This window comes from Thermobia domestica, chromosome 3 (assembly GCF_964235325.1).
Source record: "Thermobia domestica chromosome 3, izTheDome1.hap1.1, whole genome shotgun sequence".
NCBI lineage: Eukaryota > Metazoa > Arthropoda > Insecta > Zygentoma > Lepismatidae > Thermobia > Thermobia domestica.
Window position 1 is genome coordinate 344,900,003 of NC_137456.1, and position 17,310 is coordinate 344,917,312.

The 17,310-nt window shown below is 37.1% G+C and overlaps 1 protein-coding gene across 15 annotated transcripts in view; it reads right to left on the reverse strand.

The window, feature by feature from the left end:
- The window catches only part of sick (sickie), a 1,461,343-nt gene that overhangs the window by 395,281 nt on the left and 1,048,752 nt on the right, over positions 1–17,310 (reverse strand). Inside the window, exon 1 of one of the 15 annotated variants that reach the window (XM_081752896.1) lies at positions 10,180–10,381. The exons of the other annotated variants lie outside the window; for them this stretch is intronic. Coding sequence (XP_081609022.1) covers positions 10,180–10,252 — 73 coding nt within the window. The 5' untranslated portion in view covers positions 10,253–10,381. Of the gene's footprint in view, positions 1–10,179; positions 10,382–17,310 lie in introns of those variants that run through there. 15 annotated transcript variants of the gene reach the window in all.

Sequence of the window (17,310 nt, forward strand, 5' to 3'; positions counted from 1 at the left end):
TAGCAAATTTTACCATAACTCCAACGGTATAACCATTTTTGCTTTATCATTAACCAGCACAAAATTAAATGGATCGCTCCTTATGACTACTGCTTTGACGGAATTGTTAACGACAAATGTGTCAAGTGTAACTCGATTGCCTTTGTCAGGTGTGCTCACTGTGAGCACAGCATTTGTGTAAGTCATGCACTCTTTTCTGAACTACATATTGATTGTACTAATTGAGGACTTTTCTGGAAGAAAGACCCAAGTTCAATTATGACTCAATTCCTCTTTGGTCATTTTTCCTTAAATTAGCAACTTGTTTATGCGATAACAAATGCTGGTTAATGATAAAGCAAAAATTGTTATAACATTGGATTTATGGTAAAATTTGCTATTAATAAGGTGTCAATGTTATGCGTTTTGTTTAAAACTTTTGTCTGATTCAAAATGGCGGATTTGAACATGGCCGCCATCAAGGCAACTCTTACCATAGACCTAATATTTATCCACCTGCTTTTTATTTAATTATTATCATTAACACAAAATTTACAAGGTGGGGTAAAGAACTAATACATATGCTGCAACAATATTTGATTTCCCTGTAAGTAAATCAAAATTAACGTCACCATTGTTCTTCTGATTAAATTTGCGCCTTAAATCATGTATCACATGACCCTATTCCTATTTTAAAAACTTAACCTTAATTCAAAATGGCGGATTTCAAAATGGCTGCCGTCAGGTATACCCTTACTATATGACTTCCCCCTAGTTCTAATATGTACTCGTATATTTTTTATTCACCTTCTGTTGTTACAAGAGGTCTTACAGAGCTTTTATCTCAAACTGTATGAAGACTATTCTGTACTTCCATGTGATGTTCTGGTAGCTGTATCTCCTAAACCCCTAAAGCTTCGCACCTACAACTTCACTGAAATACTGACCACATTTAGTACTACTTTCTCATATGTGTCTCAGTCAGCAACTCGATTCACCCAAATGTAAGGTTTACTTGTGAGCATCCAAAATTCTGGTTTATAAGAAAAGGTTTGCAATCGGTCATTAGTTTATTTAACAGAGTTTTGTAGATAGCAGCTGTCTTACTTTCTGTATTTTTTATATTTTTCATTGCTTTTAAGTTATTTACTTAAAAAAAAGTGGGAGTAAGCTTAGCGACGTGTGTACTCAGCAACCCAATTCTCAACCGCTTCCTCTAATCCACTTAGGCCTATTTAATTTCGTTTCCATAAAGGAAAGAAGCTGCCCCCCTACTCCTGATCTACTTGGTTAGTACCACCACCTAGCTATATTTTGGTAAAGGGCTAGAGCTTCCCTTCGGTCAGAACGCTCAGATATACATATTTGGCCGAAGGTCAAATAATTCAAGATTTGCCTCTATCTGGACTACTACTATTTCTTTTAAATTAAAAAATGTCTCGAAAAACTGTCATCGAACACCTGTTAGTACCAAAATTCTATAATATAAAAAAAAATCGCTTTAAAGTCCGGATTTCAGTGAAACAAAAATATTACATAAGAAGTCTCTAAAGGAAAACTAAAATGAAATTTTCAAAAAACTTTTCGTCACTGGTTGTGATGAATACGAAAATTCAGCGAAACAAAATTTGATGTATGAATGGAAGACAGACTACAATTAATGCGAGTGGCCCATTTCCAACAAGGCAGTTTTCGGTGCTCATTCAGAACTGTAAGCAACTAGAGGGGGGTCACTTTAATAGAAATAGGAAGCCAGAAATTAGGGCATAGACGTCAAATGCGCTGATCATACAGTACATAAACTTAAAGTCTGGTAGCTTCGAAGGCCAATGCAAGAAGTTCAGTGCAGAGGGAGCGAAACAAGGAATGGACGGTTGAAATAAAAACATTTGTATTCGCGTGTAACAACGATGACTACATTGGCGTCCGTCCGGTGGCTAGACAGGACGTGGAAAGAAATCCTTCAACTTTTGACGCGTGATGGTGAGAGAAAACATGAGATGAATTACAGGGGGCATTTCCGAAGTTTTGCTTTCCACTCAAACGGAGCAACGTCATATCTTAGTTTTGCTTCCAACAGTCATGCTCGAGATAGAGTAATACGTACACAAGAATGGTGTCAAAATTAATAAACAGAACGAGAAATGCAACGTCTAGATATAACCCACGACCAGGGGACAGGCATTTAAAACTCGGGATTGGCAAACCGGTTTTTATAAAAACCAATCCCGAAAACCCGACATTTCGATTTTATCCAAAACCGGTTTCGGTTTCCTTTAAAACCAGGTCGGTTTTCACCGAAACTGCTTTCGGTGAAAACTTTTGGAAGACAAATTATTTCTGTGGAAACACATCCGGTTTCCGGAGAACAACGAAACACTATTCTGGTCAAAAATAGAACAAATTTTGGAAAAAAACCGAAACCGGATCCGGTAAGAAATCGAACCGGTTTTGGAGAAAACCGATAACCGGTTTCGGTGAAAAACGAACCGGGTTTTGTGCCTACCACTATTTAAAACGTAGGTTTGAAATCGAGTGATTTTGTGTGTACTCAAACACTGCACCCCAGTGGATCCTATAAAAATAAAGTTTATCTAATTTTAATATATATGTTCAGTTCGTGAAATAGCGGTTCTGTATTCGCAAAGAAACGTTTATTTTTTAATGTTCTTATTACCTTCTTCCGAAGAACGACAAGCTTCTATATTTCAGCTGGGCACTTAAGTTTCCATACCAGGCTTCGATTCCGTATGAAAGGTATGGATGGAAGAATGCATAGTAATATATTCTTGGGATCGATGTTCCATGTTCACTCTGATTTCCATTTTCCGTTCCAATATTAATTCAGAAAATATCACGCCATACAACAGAAACTTCTTCACGTAGTGCAGAAGTGACCCCCCCCCCTATCTGTGTATTATCTGAAACTTCCACTTTGACATTACGGTAAGCTAAGCAGAGATGTTTTCAATCATGCTACAGGTCATCCCTTCGAAACATTTTACCACTTAGGGGGCCGTGGTGGCTCAATAGTAGAGCCTTTACCTCTGGTGCACGGGGTTCTTGGTTCGCAGCTTGCGCCAAGTGAGGTTTGAGGTGGACAAACACCGCGAGTATGGGTTTTCTCAGGGTTCTCCCGTTTCCTTCCACTTTCTCCATTCCACCATTTCGTTTCTTATCACCGACTCGTGGGATGTGGCCCGGGTTTGATTCCTGGTGGGGATACTCGGTCGAAGAAGTGTAAAAAGCCATCCTCATTCCAACCAGGCGAATGCCGAGGTGGTACCTAACTTATAGGTCCCAAGCCGCTTCCTTCCCTTTCCCCGGATAGTGTGCTTGCCGAGGGACGTCATCCCTCATACGTAACGGGCTAAATGGCCATAGATGCCGAAAACCCAGAAATCTAAATCCAAAAGCCCGTGGGATGTGGGACGTAAAACAAATTTCATTTTACCACTTAGCCAGACGTTTCCTTTCTAGCGATAAAAGGAACCAAATGGTCCCATTGTCTTTAATTGTAACTTAATAAAGAGTTTAATGAAACTAGCAGTGTTCCTCACATTACAGATGATACGTTAGTTAGTAACACTTGAGTTGGCGCCTCTGAATCTTGTTAATTAGTGTTCCTCACAATGAGAAGCGTAGAAGAATAGAAGGCGGAAGAGAAGGATGTCAAAAAATCTAATTTATGAGTTCCCCGTAGGAAAAGCAGACGCCCTGATCCCTTCTTAACGCGTTTATGGATTTCGGTTATCAACCTCCGAATGTCAGTGGCCCGAAAATAATCAGCGTTCAAGAACTATCAGCAATCAAGGAAGGTTGGCTGGCTTAATTGAAAATTTCGCATTCCCTTCTTCCTTCCTGCAGTGCGGTGGGAACACTTACGACAAACCAAGGTGAAAGCTTTACGTTTATTTTTATTTGTCTGAGAACTTTTATTAATCGTAACAATACTCAGAGATTATTATTACAGATAAACTTATAGGAATCGCTCTAGTCTATACTGTTTCACAGGATTAGCTATCGCCCTTACGTGAGGTTGAAGACCTTTTAAAAAACAGAATTATCCATTTATCTCATTTTGGCACACACAAAGTATCACAGTGTTGCTCACGAATCGAGACGAAAAGTACATCTTTTGAGACGAGAAACATGGGCAATTCTCATCTCGTTTCCGCAGCTCCCTCGGGGCTAAGCGGTTAGCGTACGGGCCTTTGACGTGGGAGGCCTGGATTCACTTCCCTTTGAACAGTAAGTAGTTCACTCAAGTTTCGGAAATGAATTTAAATGAACGTCCCACGGTTCTGCCGGCCAAGCTAAAGGAGACAGTAATGAGAAATGAAAGCAATGGTGAAATGAGTAAGATGGAAGGAAACGGAAGAACCCCGAGAAAAATCCACGTACACGGTGTTTGTCCACCACAAATCCCACTTGCTGTGAGCTGGGATCGAACCAAGGAGTTCATGCAGCAGAAGTGAACGCTCTAGCACTGAGCCACTGCAGCCCCCACCGAAGTCTTGGATTTCAAACACTATTTTAGGTTACACGAGTTACAGCATGCGAACTGTAAATTGATAAAGTGATCATAAGAACACAATGAAGCGAATTGACAATGTACTTTTGTTGACCTTTAGCAGTTTTGATAAGTTCAATAAATTTTCCGGTCTTCAATTCTTCAGCAAATTACGCGCAAGACAGGTCGATATCAAAGCGAATTATAACCTGTGCTTTAACTATGTTCATCGACAAACGATTCCTTTCATCACTCCAAAATAATCTCAATAGAACAGAGAATAGAACTAGTAAGAGGAAAAATTAACATATACAGTATAAGATATATATATATATATATATTCTCCCCAGGACTAATAGGTAGATATCAAAGCGAATTATAATCTCTGCTTTAACCATGTTCATCGACTAACGATTCCTTTCATCACTCCAAAATAATCTCAATAGAACAGAGAATAGAACTAGTAAGAGGAAAAATTAACATATATAAGATATATATATATATTCTCCCCAGGACTAATAGTTAGATATCAAAGCGAATTATAAGCTCTGCTTTAACCATGTTCATCGACTAACGATTCCTTTCATCACTCCAAAATAATCTCAATAGAACAGAGAATAGAACTAGTAAGAGGAAAAATTAACATATATAAGATATATATATATATTCTCCCCAGGACTAATAGTTAGATATCAAAGCGAATTATAATCTCTGCTTTAACCATGTTCATCGACTAACGATTCCTTTCATCACTCCAAAATAATCTCAATAGAACAGAGAATAGAACTAGTAAGAGGAAAAATTAACATATATAAGATATATATATATATTCTCCCCAGGACTAATAGTTAGATATCAAAGCGAATTATAAGCTCTGCTTTAACCATGTTCATCGACTAACGATTCCTTTCATCACTCCAAAATAATCTCAATAGAACAGAGAATAGAACTAGTAAGAGGAAAAATTAACATATATAAGATATATATATATATTCTCCCCAGGACTAATAGTTAGATATCAAAGCGAATTATAAGCTCTGCTTTAACCATGTTCATCGACTAACGATTCCTTTCATCACTCCAAAATAATCTCAATAGAACAGAGAATAGAACTAGTAAGAGGAAAAATTAACATATATAAGATATATATATATATTCTCCCCAGGACTAATAGTTAGATATCAAAGCGAATTATAAGCTCTGCTTTAACCATGTTCATCGACTAACGATTCCTTTTGTCACTCCAAAATAATCTCAATAGAACAGAGAATAGAACTAGTAAGAGGAAAAATTAACATATATAAGATATATATATATATTCTCCCCAGGACTAATAGTTAGATATCAAAGCGAATTATAAGCTCTGCTTTAACCATGTTCATCGACTAACGATTCCTTTCATCACTCCAAAATAATCTCAATAGAACAGAGAATAGAACTAGTAAGAGGAAAAATTAACATATATAAGATATATATATATATTCTCCCCAGGACTAATAGTTAGATATCAAAGCGAATTATAAGCTCTGCTTTAACCATGTTCATCGACTAACGATTCCTTTCATCACTCCAAAATAATCTCAATAGAACAGAGAATAGAACTAGTAAGAGGAAAAATTAACATATATAAGATATATATATATATTCTCCCCAGGACTAATAGTTAGATATCAAAGCGAATTATAAACTCTGCTTTAACCATGTTCATCGACTAACGATTCCTTTTGTCACTCCAAAATAATCTGAATAGAACAGAGAATAGAACTAGTAAGAGGAAAAATTAACATATATAAGATATATATATATATTCTCCCCAGGACTAATAGTTAGATATCAAAGCGAATTATAAGCTCTGCTTTAACCATGTTCATCGACTAACGATTCCTTTTGTCACTCCAAAATAATCTGAATAGAACAGAGAATAGGACTAGTAAGAGGAAAAATTAACATACATAAGATATATATATATATTCTCCCCAGGACTAATAGTTAGATATCAAAGCGAATTATAAACTCTGCTTTAACCATGTTCATCGACTAACGATTCCTTTTGTCACTCCAAAATAATCTGAATAGAACAGAGAATAGAACTAGTAAGAGGAAAAATTAACATATATAAGATATATATATATATTCTCCCCAGGACTAATAGTTAGATATCAAAGCGAATTATAAGCTCTGCTTTAACCATGTTCATCGACTAACGATTCCTTTCATCACTCCAAAATAATCTCAATAGAACAGAGAATAGAACTAGTAAGAGGAAAAATTAACATATATAAGATATATATATATATTCTCCCCAGGACTAATAGTTAGATATCAAAGCGAATTATAAGCTCTGCTTTAACCATGTTCATCGACTAACGATTCCTTTTGTCACTCCAAAATAATCTCAATAGAACAGAGAATAGAACTAGTAAGAGGAAAAATTAACATATATAAGATATATATATATATATTCTCCCCAGGACTAATAGTTAGATATCAAAGCGAATTATAAGCTCTGCTTTAACCATGTTCATCGACTAACGATTCCTTTCATCACTCCAAAATAATCTGAATAGAACAGAGAATAGGACCAGTAAGAGGAAAAAATACCGAACATTTAACGTCCGGTTTTGAGGTCGTACTGGACATCGGACAAAGTCACAAAACGAACTGTCTGGTAAAATACCGGACGGTTAGCAACCCTAACAACATGTGGATTTCAAAGCGCTGAGAACAGGACAGTGATAGGAATGGTTTTGCTCAGAATGACCTCCCTCACAATCTCAAGAGATGTGATTTTTTCCCAGGACACCCTGTATATCGGGCTCCCAATTTTTAGACTAAAAAATGCAGACACCATATGAAAACTTACAGTATATTCATACTTAATTGTTTTTTGCTGAAATGTTAGAATTATTTGAATAGGTTAACACTCGCCAAAAGTAAGTAACAATAGATTATCCGTACCAGCCGAGTATCAATGGCCAGTGATAATTAAGACGGGTGGCCGAGACGACACTCCGGAGATGCGAAATTTCCTTGCGAGGCATTTCTCCGATAGCTCTCAACCAAGGGCGCCGATTTCTCTGTAAAGGGGGCCCATTTAGATGCAGAAGGTACGTATATCAGGATTTTAAGACAAATTGCATTCAAATTATGCCAAATATTTTATATTCATAAATACAATAGGGGCCCACATGAGCTTAGGGGGGCCCTAGCCCCCTCATCCCCCCCAGGATCGGCGCCCTTGCTCTCAACTTGGGTTAACCTTTAAACTTTTCGCAGCATTTCTTTCAAAATTCTCCTCGGGGGAAATCCATGCAGGGTAAATATACATTTTCCCAAATTTACAGACTAAAATTCAATATTCTGTATGGAAGGATATGCTTATGAAGAACAAATTTCCGCAGGCAACCGAATTAAATAGTATAGTAAGTAATACAGCTGTACTTTATATTTACAAGTGTAAAATCTTTACAAATGCTATACGACAGTTAAAAAAAGTAAGCGCACATGAAAAATATCTGTACTAGCTATGTTCTGACGACATAATATTCCTGCATAGAGGATACGAATGTTGTATGTTTAGATTACACGTGTAGCGCGTTTCTGTGTTAAACAGTTACAAGTGCTATAGGAACTCTTATCACTGCTTAAAACAATCAGATTTCACTACTTTCGTTTCCGTGTAAGGGTTAAGTTTAAAGTTCAAAATATATATAAAAATTATATACATATTTTACTCCGTTTTTTATAAAAATTAGGAAAATTTACAGGAGAAATGGGGTAAGAGATGATGATTTGGCGTTCTTATGTGATGTTTAAGTGTCAAAGTTTGGCAGTAAAGTTATGTTTAATACGAGAAAAGATATTTAGAAGTGGGTACTATTTGCAAGACGCGGAAGGTTTCGATAACTGAACAGCATGGTAGTCGTATAGGATGGGGAATCGGTGCGATGAATATGATATTTATGCATTGAGTTTTACAGAATTAAATAAGAATAATGAAGAAAATCTATTAAATTTTCATGAGAATCATAGATTACTGAATTTAAGTGGTACTTGAAACTTACATGAGAACCTGTTCCGGTCACTGTTCTAGTCTAACTAAAATCTTACCAGGTAATCTAACCAAACCTAACTTAAACTAAACTAACCTAACAATTTTTAATGTTTTAACTGCATTTTTGTAGGTTGGAAACTGGAGGGGCAACTCTAAACTTAAGCCACGTGCAAAATCATCGTTGACGTACCTGCTCACTATGGATGTAATACCAACTTCGTTCTGTCCTGACTCTGTTAGCACTCGTGCTTTTAGTGTCCACCTAACACATGTTGGTTTATGTTTTTCCACTCTACTCAGGCTCTAAACAGCCCAAAAATGTATGGGGGGCATGAACCATATAATAGTTCATTCGAAAGCCTACCGCGAAAATTTTAGGGGGGCTGGGCCCTCCGTGGATACTGGCCTGACTACTTATGGAATACGTCTGGACGCTGTATTTGTATCTAAATCTTGAAAGAATTGTAATTTTTCAACATTACTTCTGGTGATTCTATAAATTTCACTTAAACTTCGTGGGGTATTATTATATCATCCAGTGCAAATCTTTTGGAGGACAATACGAAGAAAGCTAGTGAAAGAATAATTGTTTTCGACAATTCTTTCGAGTGGTGTATGTAAACTTATCGCACGAATGACTGTCTTACGTTTAGGAGAAAAACCAGAGGGAAGTTCTACAATGCTGACCCGCACATGAGGATGGGTTAGTAGGCTAGTTCCGTTGTTGTTTTATCAAAGCTCAATATTCAATTCACACAGTAATCACGAACAAGCGAAAGCGAGTGAAGGTGGGTTAGTAGCCAGGTTGATTGCTTTCTTTATTACGACTCAATAAGGATGCGGGTTAATTCTAGAACCTTGCTAAAACCAGGACATTTGGAGTCCTGAATCTTTTTTTCTTTCTCTTTTGAGTGGGGAAGCGAATAATGTAAATTTCGAACGTGTAGAAGCCCTACACATGTACTTAACAATTACGAATCTAGCTTCCTAACGTTATATGAAGTCAGAGTGCCTTCTATTGAAGGAGTGCAAATGAATATCTGTGTAATTTCCACTGTGCCATTTCCCCTTTTGTTACAAGGGGAAAGAAACTGGTCACCCTGTCCTTGTCTACTAGCGGCTCTCATATTTTAAACTACTTTGCTCACAAATTTCAAACAATAAGCAATATATAAGAGCTATAAGTTTAACTGTCTTACAATTCTCGTAATAGGCACTAAAAGGGGAAACGGTTGCTCACTGGTAGAGCGTTTACATTGGTGCATGCAGTCCTTGGTTCGATCCCCGACCAAGTAAGTCTGTGGTAGACGTGTCCGTGGGTATTCTCGGGGTACTCCCATTTTCTCCCACTTACTCATTCCACCAATTCTTCCATCATAATTCATTTGTTTTAATCATAGTCTCCTTTAACCTAAAGGGCTTAATTGTAGAACGTTAACCTGAGATTCGATTTCATTTCGTCTATAAAACCAAAACTAAAAAAGTTTTTGCTGCTTGTGTTTGTATTAATTATTTTGTAAACTACAGCGTCTTGTCTTCAGTCTGATATAGGTCTACCATCCTAAATGACAAGGCGGCAAAACAAATTCTTTTAACTTTATGACTGAAAAAGTAGAAAAGAACATGCATTTACCTGAAATATAATATTCTTGTGTGGCATCTAAACATTGAAAGTCACTGACACACTTCAAACAGAAACACTTCATTCACTAAAAGTCTCAAAAGTTGCTCTGTATCTTCCCCTCCCTCGTGAATAGTTCAGGGACGAATGCGCCCGTAGAGGAAACACAAAAAGCAAAACAAAGGCTAAAGAGCTACCGGTGGTCACACTCTAGTGAAGACATCTGGTGTCTACCGGAGGAAGCATATCCTGCGAAATTCCACTTCTTGTACTGACAGCAGCGCCACTTTACTTGCTGTATGATTATGGACTTCTAGCATTACGTACTCACTCTGCGAAGGCGCATTTGTTCACGCTCTGCTTCACAATCAATCTCTGTTTCACAGCCTCCAAATGAAGACATTATGAATTACGTCACAGCAAAAGACGTAATAACAATAAACAAGAGGGCAGGAAGAAGAGAGAATTGAATTCCGTTAACCCATCATTAACTCTGGGAAACAGAAGCTTGTTTTGTGCAAAGACATCCATCCACCAAGTGCCACTAATTAAAAAAAAAAAAAAAAAAAAAAAAACTTCCCTGACACCGTTAGTTATAACATTATAAAAGGTGCATGTCAACACACGGAGGTTGCTGATACTTTGACTTCCAACACCATCGACAAGTGTCAAGGAACGGTGGATTCCTGTTTCTCATAAAATGACATAATTTTGCCTTTTAAACCTAACGGAGATTCCTTGCAAAACCCATTCATTCCTGTGCGCCCTGAAAAAGGTTCGCTCGCACATTACCGTACGCAAAATTATCATTTTAATGAGGTTCTCGTTATTAAACGAAAGTTGACACGCCCATTCTTTGTACAGCAAGAATAGAGGGAAAGTATTTGAAAGGTATGTATTGCCATTTCTTTAGAAGCGGAATTTTGTTAAGTGTTGGGGCAAGAGGCATCATTTAGGGAAAGCAAGGAAGGCACTTTCCCCCTTCTTGAGTTTGAGAAATACATAGTATTACATAATAATATATTAACAAGAAAAGTAAAAATTTTTTGTCGGTGGAAACACCTGCTCCTCTCAAACAAAACCTGAAATGACGCTATTGGTTGGGGCACGCTCCATTTATTTTTAATAAAGTGTTTGGCATATACATTATCCAGTGGCGTACTTAGGATTTTGTTTCGGTAGGGGCTATGCACAACATGTGAAGAAGCACTTGTATTTTTTCCTTTTAAGTACTGATAAATTTTAATGAAGTTTTGCACATAAAAAAATTATTTCGGAGGAGGGGGGCTTGAGCCTGAGAGCCAACCCCCTAAATACGCCACTGACTATACCAAACTCCATTTTCTCTTCAGAACACGCATTTTAACGAAAGCAACATGACAGAAATCCAATTAGATTTAAATTCGAATTATATTATATAATAATTCGTTTAAAATAGATTGGCCGTTTTTCTGTGATGATGCATTTTTTCATGTTGGTTTGATTTTTAAAAAATATAGAAATTGGACCCCTGCCTCCTTTACAAGTGGAATTTTCGGAAACCCTGGGATACACGTCCAATTATTTTTAATAAGAAGTATGTATACCGAACTTCATCTTCCTAACTTTTGAGGAGGCTGAGAGGTTCTTTATTCGCATAAACTTTTATTTTAATCCTTCTCACCTCCTTCGAAAACACATTTTAAACAGTGACATAATAAAGACTCAGTTTGACGTAGATATAATAATAATAATAATAATAATAATAATAATAATAATAATAATAATAATAATAATAATAATAATAATAATAATAATAATAATAATGATAATGATAATGATGATAATAGTTTCAAGTGATTCAGCAGTTTTCCCGAAATGTGACCAAACACAAGACCGATTTTATTTTTATTTATAGAGATTCAGATCAACAAAGTAGATAGAAATAAGAAAATTAATTAAGCAAGAATAGTTTTATTGAGAAAGTGTAACCAGTGGCGTAGCAAACTTTTGCGGGCCCCCCTGCAAAGTATAGAGAAGGGGCCCTAGTTGTAAAGCCGATAGAAGTAAGGTTGGAGTTCTACTTCTTTAAGTCTTTATTCATCGCAAGACTTCGGGGGCCCCCTACACCTCAGGGCCCCCCGCACTGCGGGGGTTGCGGGGGCAGCTGCTACGCCACTGAGTGTACCAATATATGTTCAGTTAGGAAGTTTTCTTGGGATGGTCCAGACCCGTTAGACCCCCTGTAGGTGCGCCCCTGGTATGAGATCGTAGAACAATGCTGTCCGTCAGTTAACAGTTACCCGAGAAAAACCAAAAGATATTCATAACGGTAACATTAAAAAAAGAAGCGAGTAGTCGTATTAAGCTAGGCTCGAGTCGGAACAGCTTCATATACTGAGAAGTCAAATGGCAATGTGTTTGAAATTTAAGATTTTCAATAAACGAATTCTGTGCGCTTTGACATGGATAAGAACTGAAATCTTTCAGTTTAACGCCCCATAATTATGTCCGCTAGGCTAAGGGAGGCGATAATTGACGCAAAAAAATGATAATGGAAGAATTGACGGAATGAGAATCTGGGAGGAAACGGGAGTACCCCGACAAAACTCACGGACATGATGTTGACCACCACAAACTTATTAACTGGAGATCAAACCAGGGACCCCATGCACCAGAGGAAGCGTTCCACCACTAGGCTAACGTGCCCCCCCTCCCAATATGAATAAGGAATGTAGACACTGACAAAATCAAATATTTCACCACCTGCAGACTATGAATCTATAATGAAACATCAAGAGATATATGCCAGGAATCACTCACAAAAATATGTTATTGTTTCCTCAGCTCTAGCGTCCTTTCTCAACACCGAGGCTATGCGAGTCGTGTACCTACATACTTATGAGGAACCCGAACAACTATAGTGCGTTCAATGCTCTCCCACAGCGGGAATTGAACCTGTGACCACATGCACTGAAAGTGCGCACGCTCGCCAATAGAAAAACGGTAGAGCAATCACAAAGTTAGGGGAAGAATCTCGTAGATCAAACAGCTGAAAGGAGTGACAGGTGTTATAATGAAAATGAAGCATTGAAGCAACAGCGAACCGAACATATTGCGTGAAGAAATTATCATGAATAGACAAAACAAAACCTAGGGAACGTCCTTATACAGTGTGGTATAACGAAATAAAAAATCATGTGGAAAGAATTCCTAAGGTAGATGATTGTAGAGAGCTGGAGAGTTCCACCACTTTTAATTTAAAAAATTGTACTCTTCAGAAATAACGTTTGCTCTAATAAATTATATTTGCTAGACATTTTCTTTATTGAACTACTTACTTTTGAGGACATATTTTCTCTACGACCGTGAGCAGTATGACGTCATTCACCGAACTTTCTGGACAAAGGTTGTATTTAGCCGTATCGTACAAACTTTTATCTACTTTTCTCACAACATCCTAAATGTTTCTTCGGCACCAGACAAGCTTTCACTTTCTGTTTACGAATGGTTCCTCCTATGTTCTTTCCGCAAATACGTGTCTCTAGTAATCTTATTGAAATGTAGGAACAGCGAAAACTTCCTCCTAAAAATATCTTTCTTTCTGAAGGTCACTGACACGGTCATGATCCATTCTTCAGCCAGTGTTGCCAATCTTGAGATAATCTTTAACATCACTGTACCTATAATCAGTATGCGAATTGAAAAAATTTTCCCAGGGGGGGATGAATTTCACCCATATGCGCAAGCAGTCCTCCCCCATATTATATATATATATATATATATATATATATATATATATATATATATATATATATATATATATATATATATATATATATATATATATACACTAACAAGTACAAAACAGTTGAGATGTGAGATCTTTCATAAATTTTCACTCAAGTAATATTTAGGTTAGCTACGCAAAGTAGACCTACTTATCTTTATGTCCACTTAAAAGTACTCCAGAGGGGGAAAAAGTTATCCCTGCCAGGGATAAAATTTTTCTTCTCTAGGGTGGGAAAGATTTTTGTCAGGGGGGGAAATCCCTGGCATCCCCCCCGCCAATTCGCACCCTGCCTATAATATTAATCTCCAAAGATAAGTAAAATACATGAGCTTCGTTTTACATTGCGAAACAACGATACATCTACAGTCAAAATCTACACCGAAACTTATTATTATTATTATTATTATTATTATTATTATTGAGCTCGAAAAAAATGTCCTAAGGGACAGTTCTGACAACCAGAAGCCAGAATAACACAAATCCAATTTCACACATAGGTACCTGGCTACTCAATGCGTTCGCAGCGCGTTTTTATGGCTCATGCGTACGCTTGGAATCGCTGACCATATATTAAAATGTGGATGGCTAATCACAATGCGCTGCAAACGTGAAAGCAATAAAAAAAATGCGCAGAATACGTCGGCTCGAGCGTATTTGGTGCGTTTTGAAACAATAGACCGCCTGCTGTTTAAATTATGTCTAAAGAAAGGAAAAAAGGAAAGACGTGTTGGCAGGTAAGGGGATTTTGGCAAGAAACAGCTGCTTGGAAAATGCTTTGTGCAGAGTATTGGAACTCTGCTATTATAAAGTATATGCTATTATAAAGTAAAATACAAGAAAATTCTTAAGTATTAGCTAATCACAGAAAAAACTATGTAACACAAGGTTATTTCTCGTGATTTGCATGAATGAGAGTAAGGGTATGGCAATAAGGCCTGGAAACCCTGAGTGGCTCATAGTATGTTTTATAACTCTGGCGAAAGTAAAATTATTGAGTAGGCACCTAGGTCGCGTTTGCGGCGGGGGGTAACACATCGGAAACGTATCTTCGTATGGCCATGCTCTAGATCTACACATTAGCTAGACACCAGATTTGTATTTTGTGTCGCCATGGCGACCTTCCGCCACGGATTTTTAGAGCCTTTATTATTATTATTTAGGCTTGAGAGACATCCCGGTTTTGAGGGATCGTCCCAGCCGGTTTCGTGTTTAGTCCTGGTCAGATTGAGAAATTTAGTTTCTAGCCGCGAAGTTATTTAAGGTTGGTGTAAAGGGACATGTTTTGCCAATAGATGTCACTACCTACAATCTTCTTATTTCTCTCATGTATTTTTTACCTTTCACGAAAATTTACAATTTTTCTTTCAAATTTCAACCTAGAGACTTCACATTTTTAGAGAAGGAACTTCATAACCTATCGAAAACAACAATCCGTGCCGATTTTTTTTTTTTTTTTTTAGAATTTTCTTCATTGTTGAAACAGTTATATTGTTAAAGATTTGGATATCCATTTCAACAATCAAGCTATTTCAACAATGAAGAAAATTCTAAATAAAAAATCGGCACGAATTGTTGTCTTCGATAGGTTATGAAGTTCCTTCTCAAAAAATTTGAAGTCTCTAGGTTGAAATTTGCAAGAGAAATCGTAAATTTTTGTCAACGGTAAAAAAAAAGAGAGATACGAAGACTGTAGTGACATCTATTGGCAAAACTTGTTCCTTTAAACCAACCTTAACAACTTCTGGCGCTTTTTCCATGGAAAAGTCAATAGCGGGAGGACTTATCCTCTGCAAAATGAACTTTGCAATGACACAGTAAATTTTTAGATAAAATAAAGAAAAATATGTGCTTTTTCAAGTGTAAAGTATAAGTCTGAATAATGTGAGGCAATTCTTCCTTTCTTCCTCGTTTTGTGATATTAAACTAGTTAGTTGTTAAAATCGAACTGCTTGAGAAATTAGAACATCAAATATCTATTGAACAGCACATTTTTATACTAAAATACCTCAGACTGATTTCTGCATTATTATTATTATTATTATTATTATTATTATTTACTATAAATTACTCCACGAGCGACATTTCCCGTGTTTTATCTATAAACCTTGTTTTGCCTCTGGTAGCTATGATCCAGCCACAGAGAAACAATTCCCGCAGCGGGAGACTCAACTAACTGGAGATGATCCATGGTATTTCCAGCTGGATCAAGCGACTGGACATATTTTTTGTTTATGTGGGATGTCAAAGTCTCGGTAGCTGCGTATTAACGAGGTAATCACAGAGGATTAATCGTCATCCAGAGGGAATTGTGACTTGTTATGGCCTTGTTAAGCGTCCAAATGAAACGCCAGACATGTTAATCCCATGGCAATAATTTACCAGGGGTCCAAGATCACTTCTAATGACAGGCTGTTGCCTCTTCTCCATATGCATCCTGATAAAGAGAAATACAGTCCGTTCCTCATGGTTGCAGCCTCTCTTAAGAGGCCTCATCTCGGCGAAATTAAAATACCGCTAATTTGACAGTAATTATATGATATCTTCCAATAGATAGAAGATAATTGAAATGTAGAACAAGACGCCCTAGACAATATTATTTTGCGTGAGATACCGTTACCACAAGTCACCTAGTAGCTTTCCGTTTTCAGCCGTTTAAAAACGCGAAAATAAATGCCGATTTTCAAAATGGCTCGAAATCGAAAGCAGATAAGTGAGTCGTGATAACGGTACCGTATCTCATGTAAAATAATATTGTCTAGGGCGCTCTTGTACCACAATTCGATTATCTTTTATCTATTGGAAGATATCACATAATTACTGTAAAATTAGCGGCATTTTAATTTCGCGGGGGTGAAGCCTCTTAACGAAGATCACTAGCTTTGAGTTCTACTAAATTTTCTAGCAGAATGCACTGAAAGCATAAAGGCTTTCTAGTCTAATATTGAAATACATATTGCATTTTCCCCATATTCCTCAGAAATATTATGAATTGCCCCTATCCAAGAATGTTCGTTGCACACACGTAAAACATTCTATAAATATACCGCTATCTAAGTCATCTTCGCGTTATATCGTACAAATAGGGAGAAACAGTGGCTCAGTGGTAAAGCGCTTGCCTCTGACGCGTGTAGTCCCTGGTTCGATTCCCGGGCATGAACAACATTGTGTCCATAGGTTTTCTCGGGGTACTTCCTTTTCTTCCCATTTTCTCATTCCACCAATTTTTCCATCATTGTTCCTTAGCCTAAACGGGGAGTTAAACTGAAAAATGTTATTTCTAGAGACCGGATGTTCAGGCACTAAAAACCTGGAAAATAGGGACTTAAAATTTAAAAAATAAACAGTTAAATAGGCACTGAAATGTAACTCGA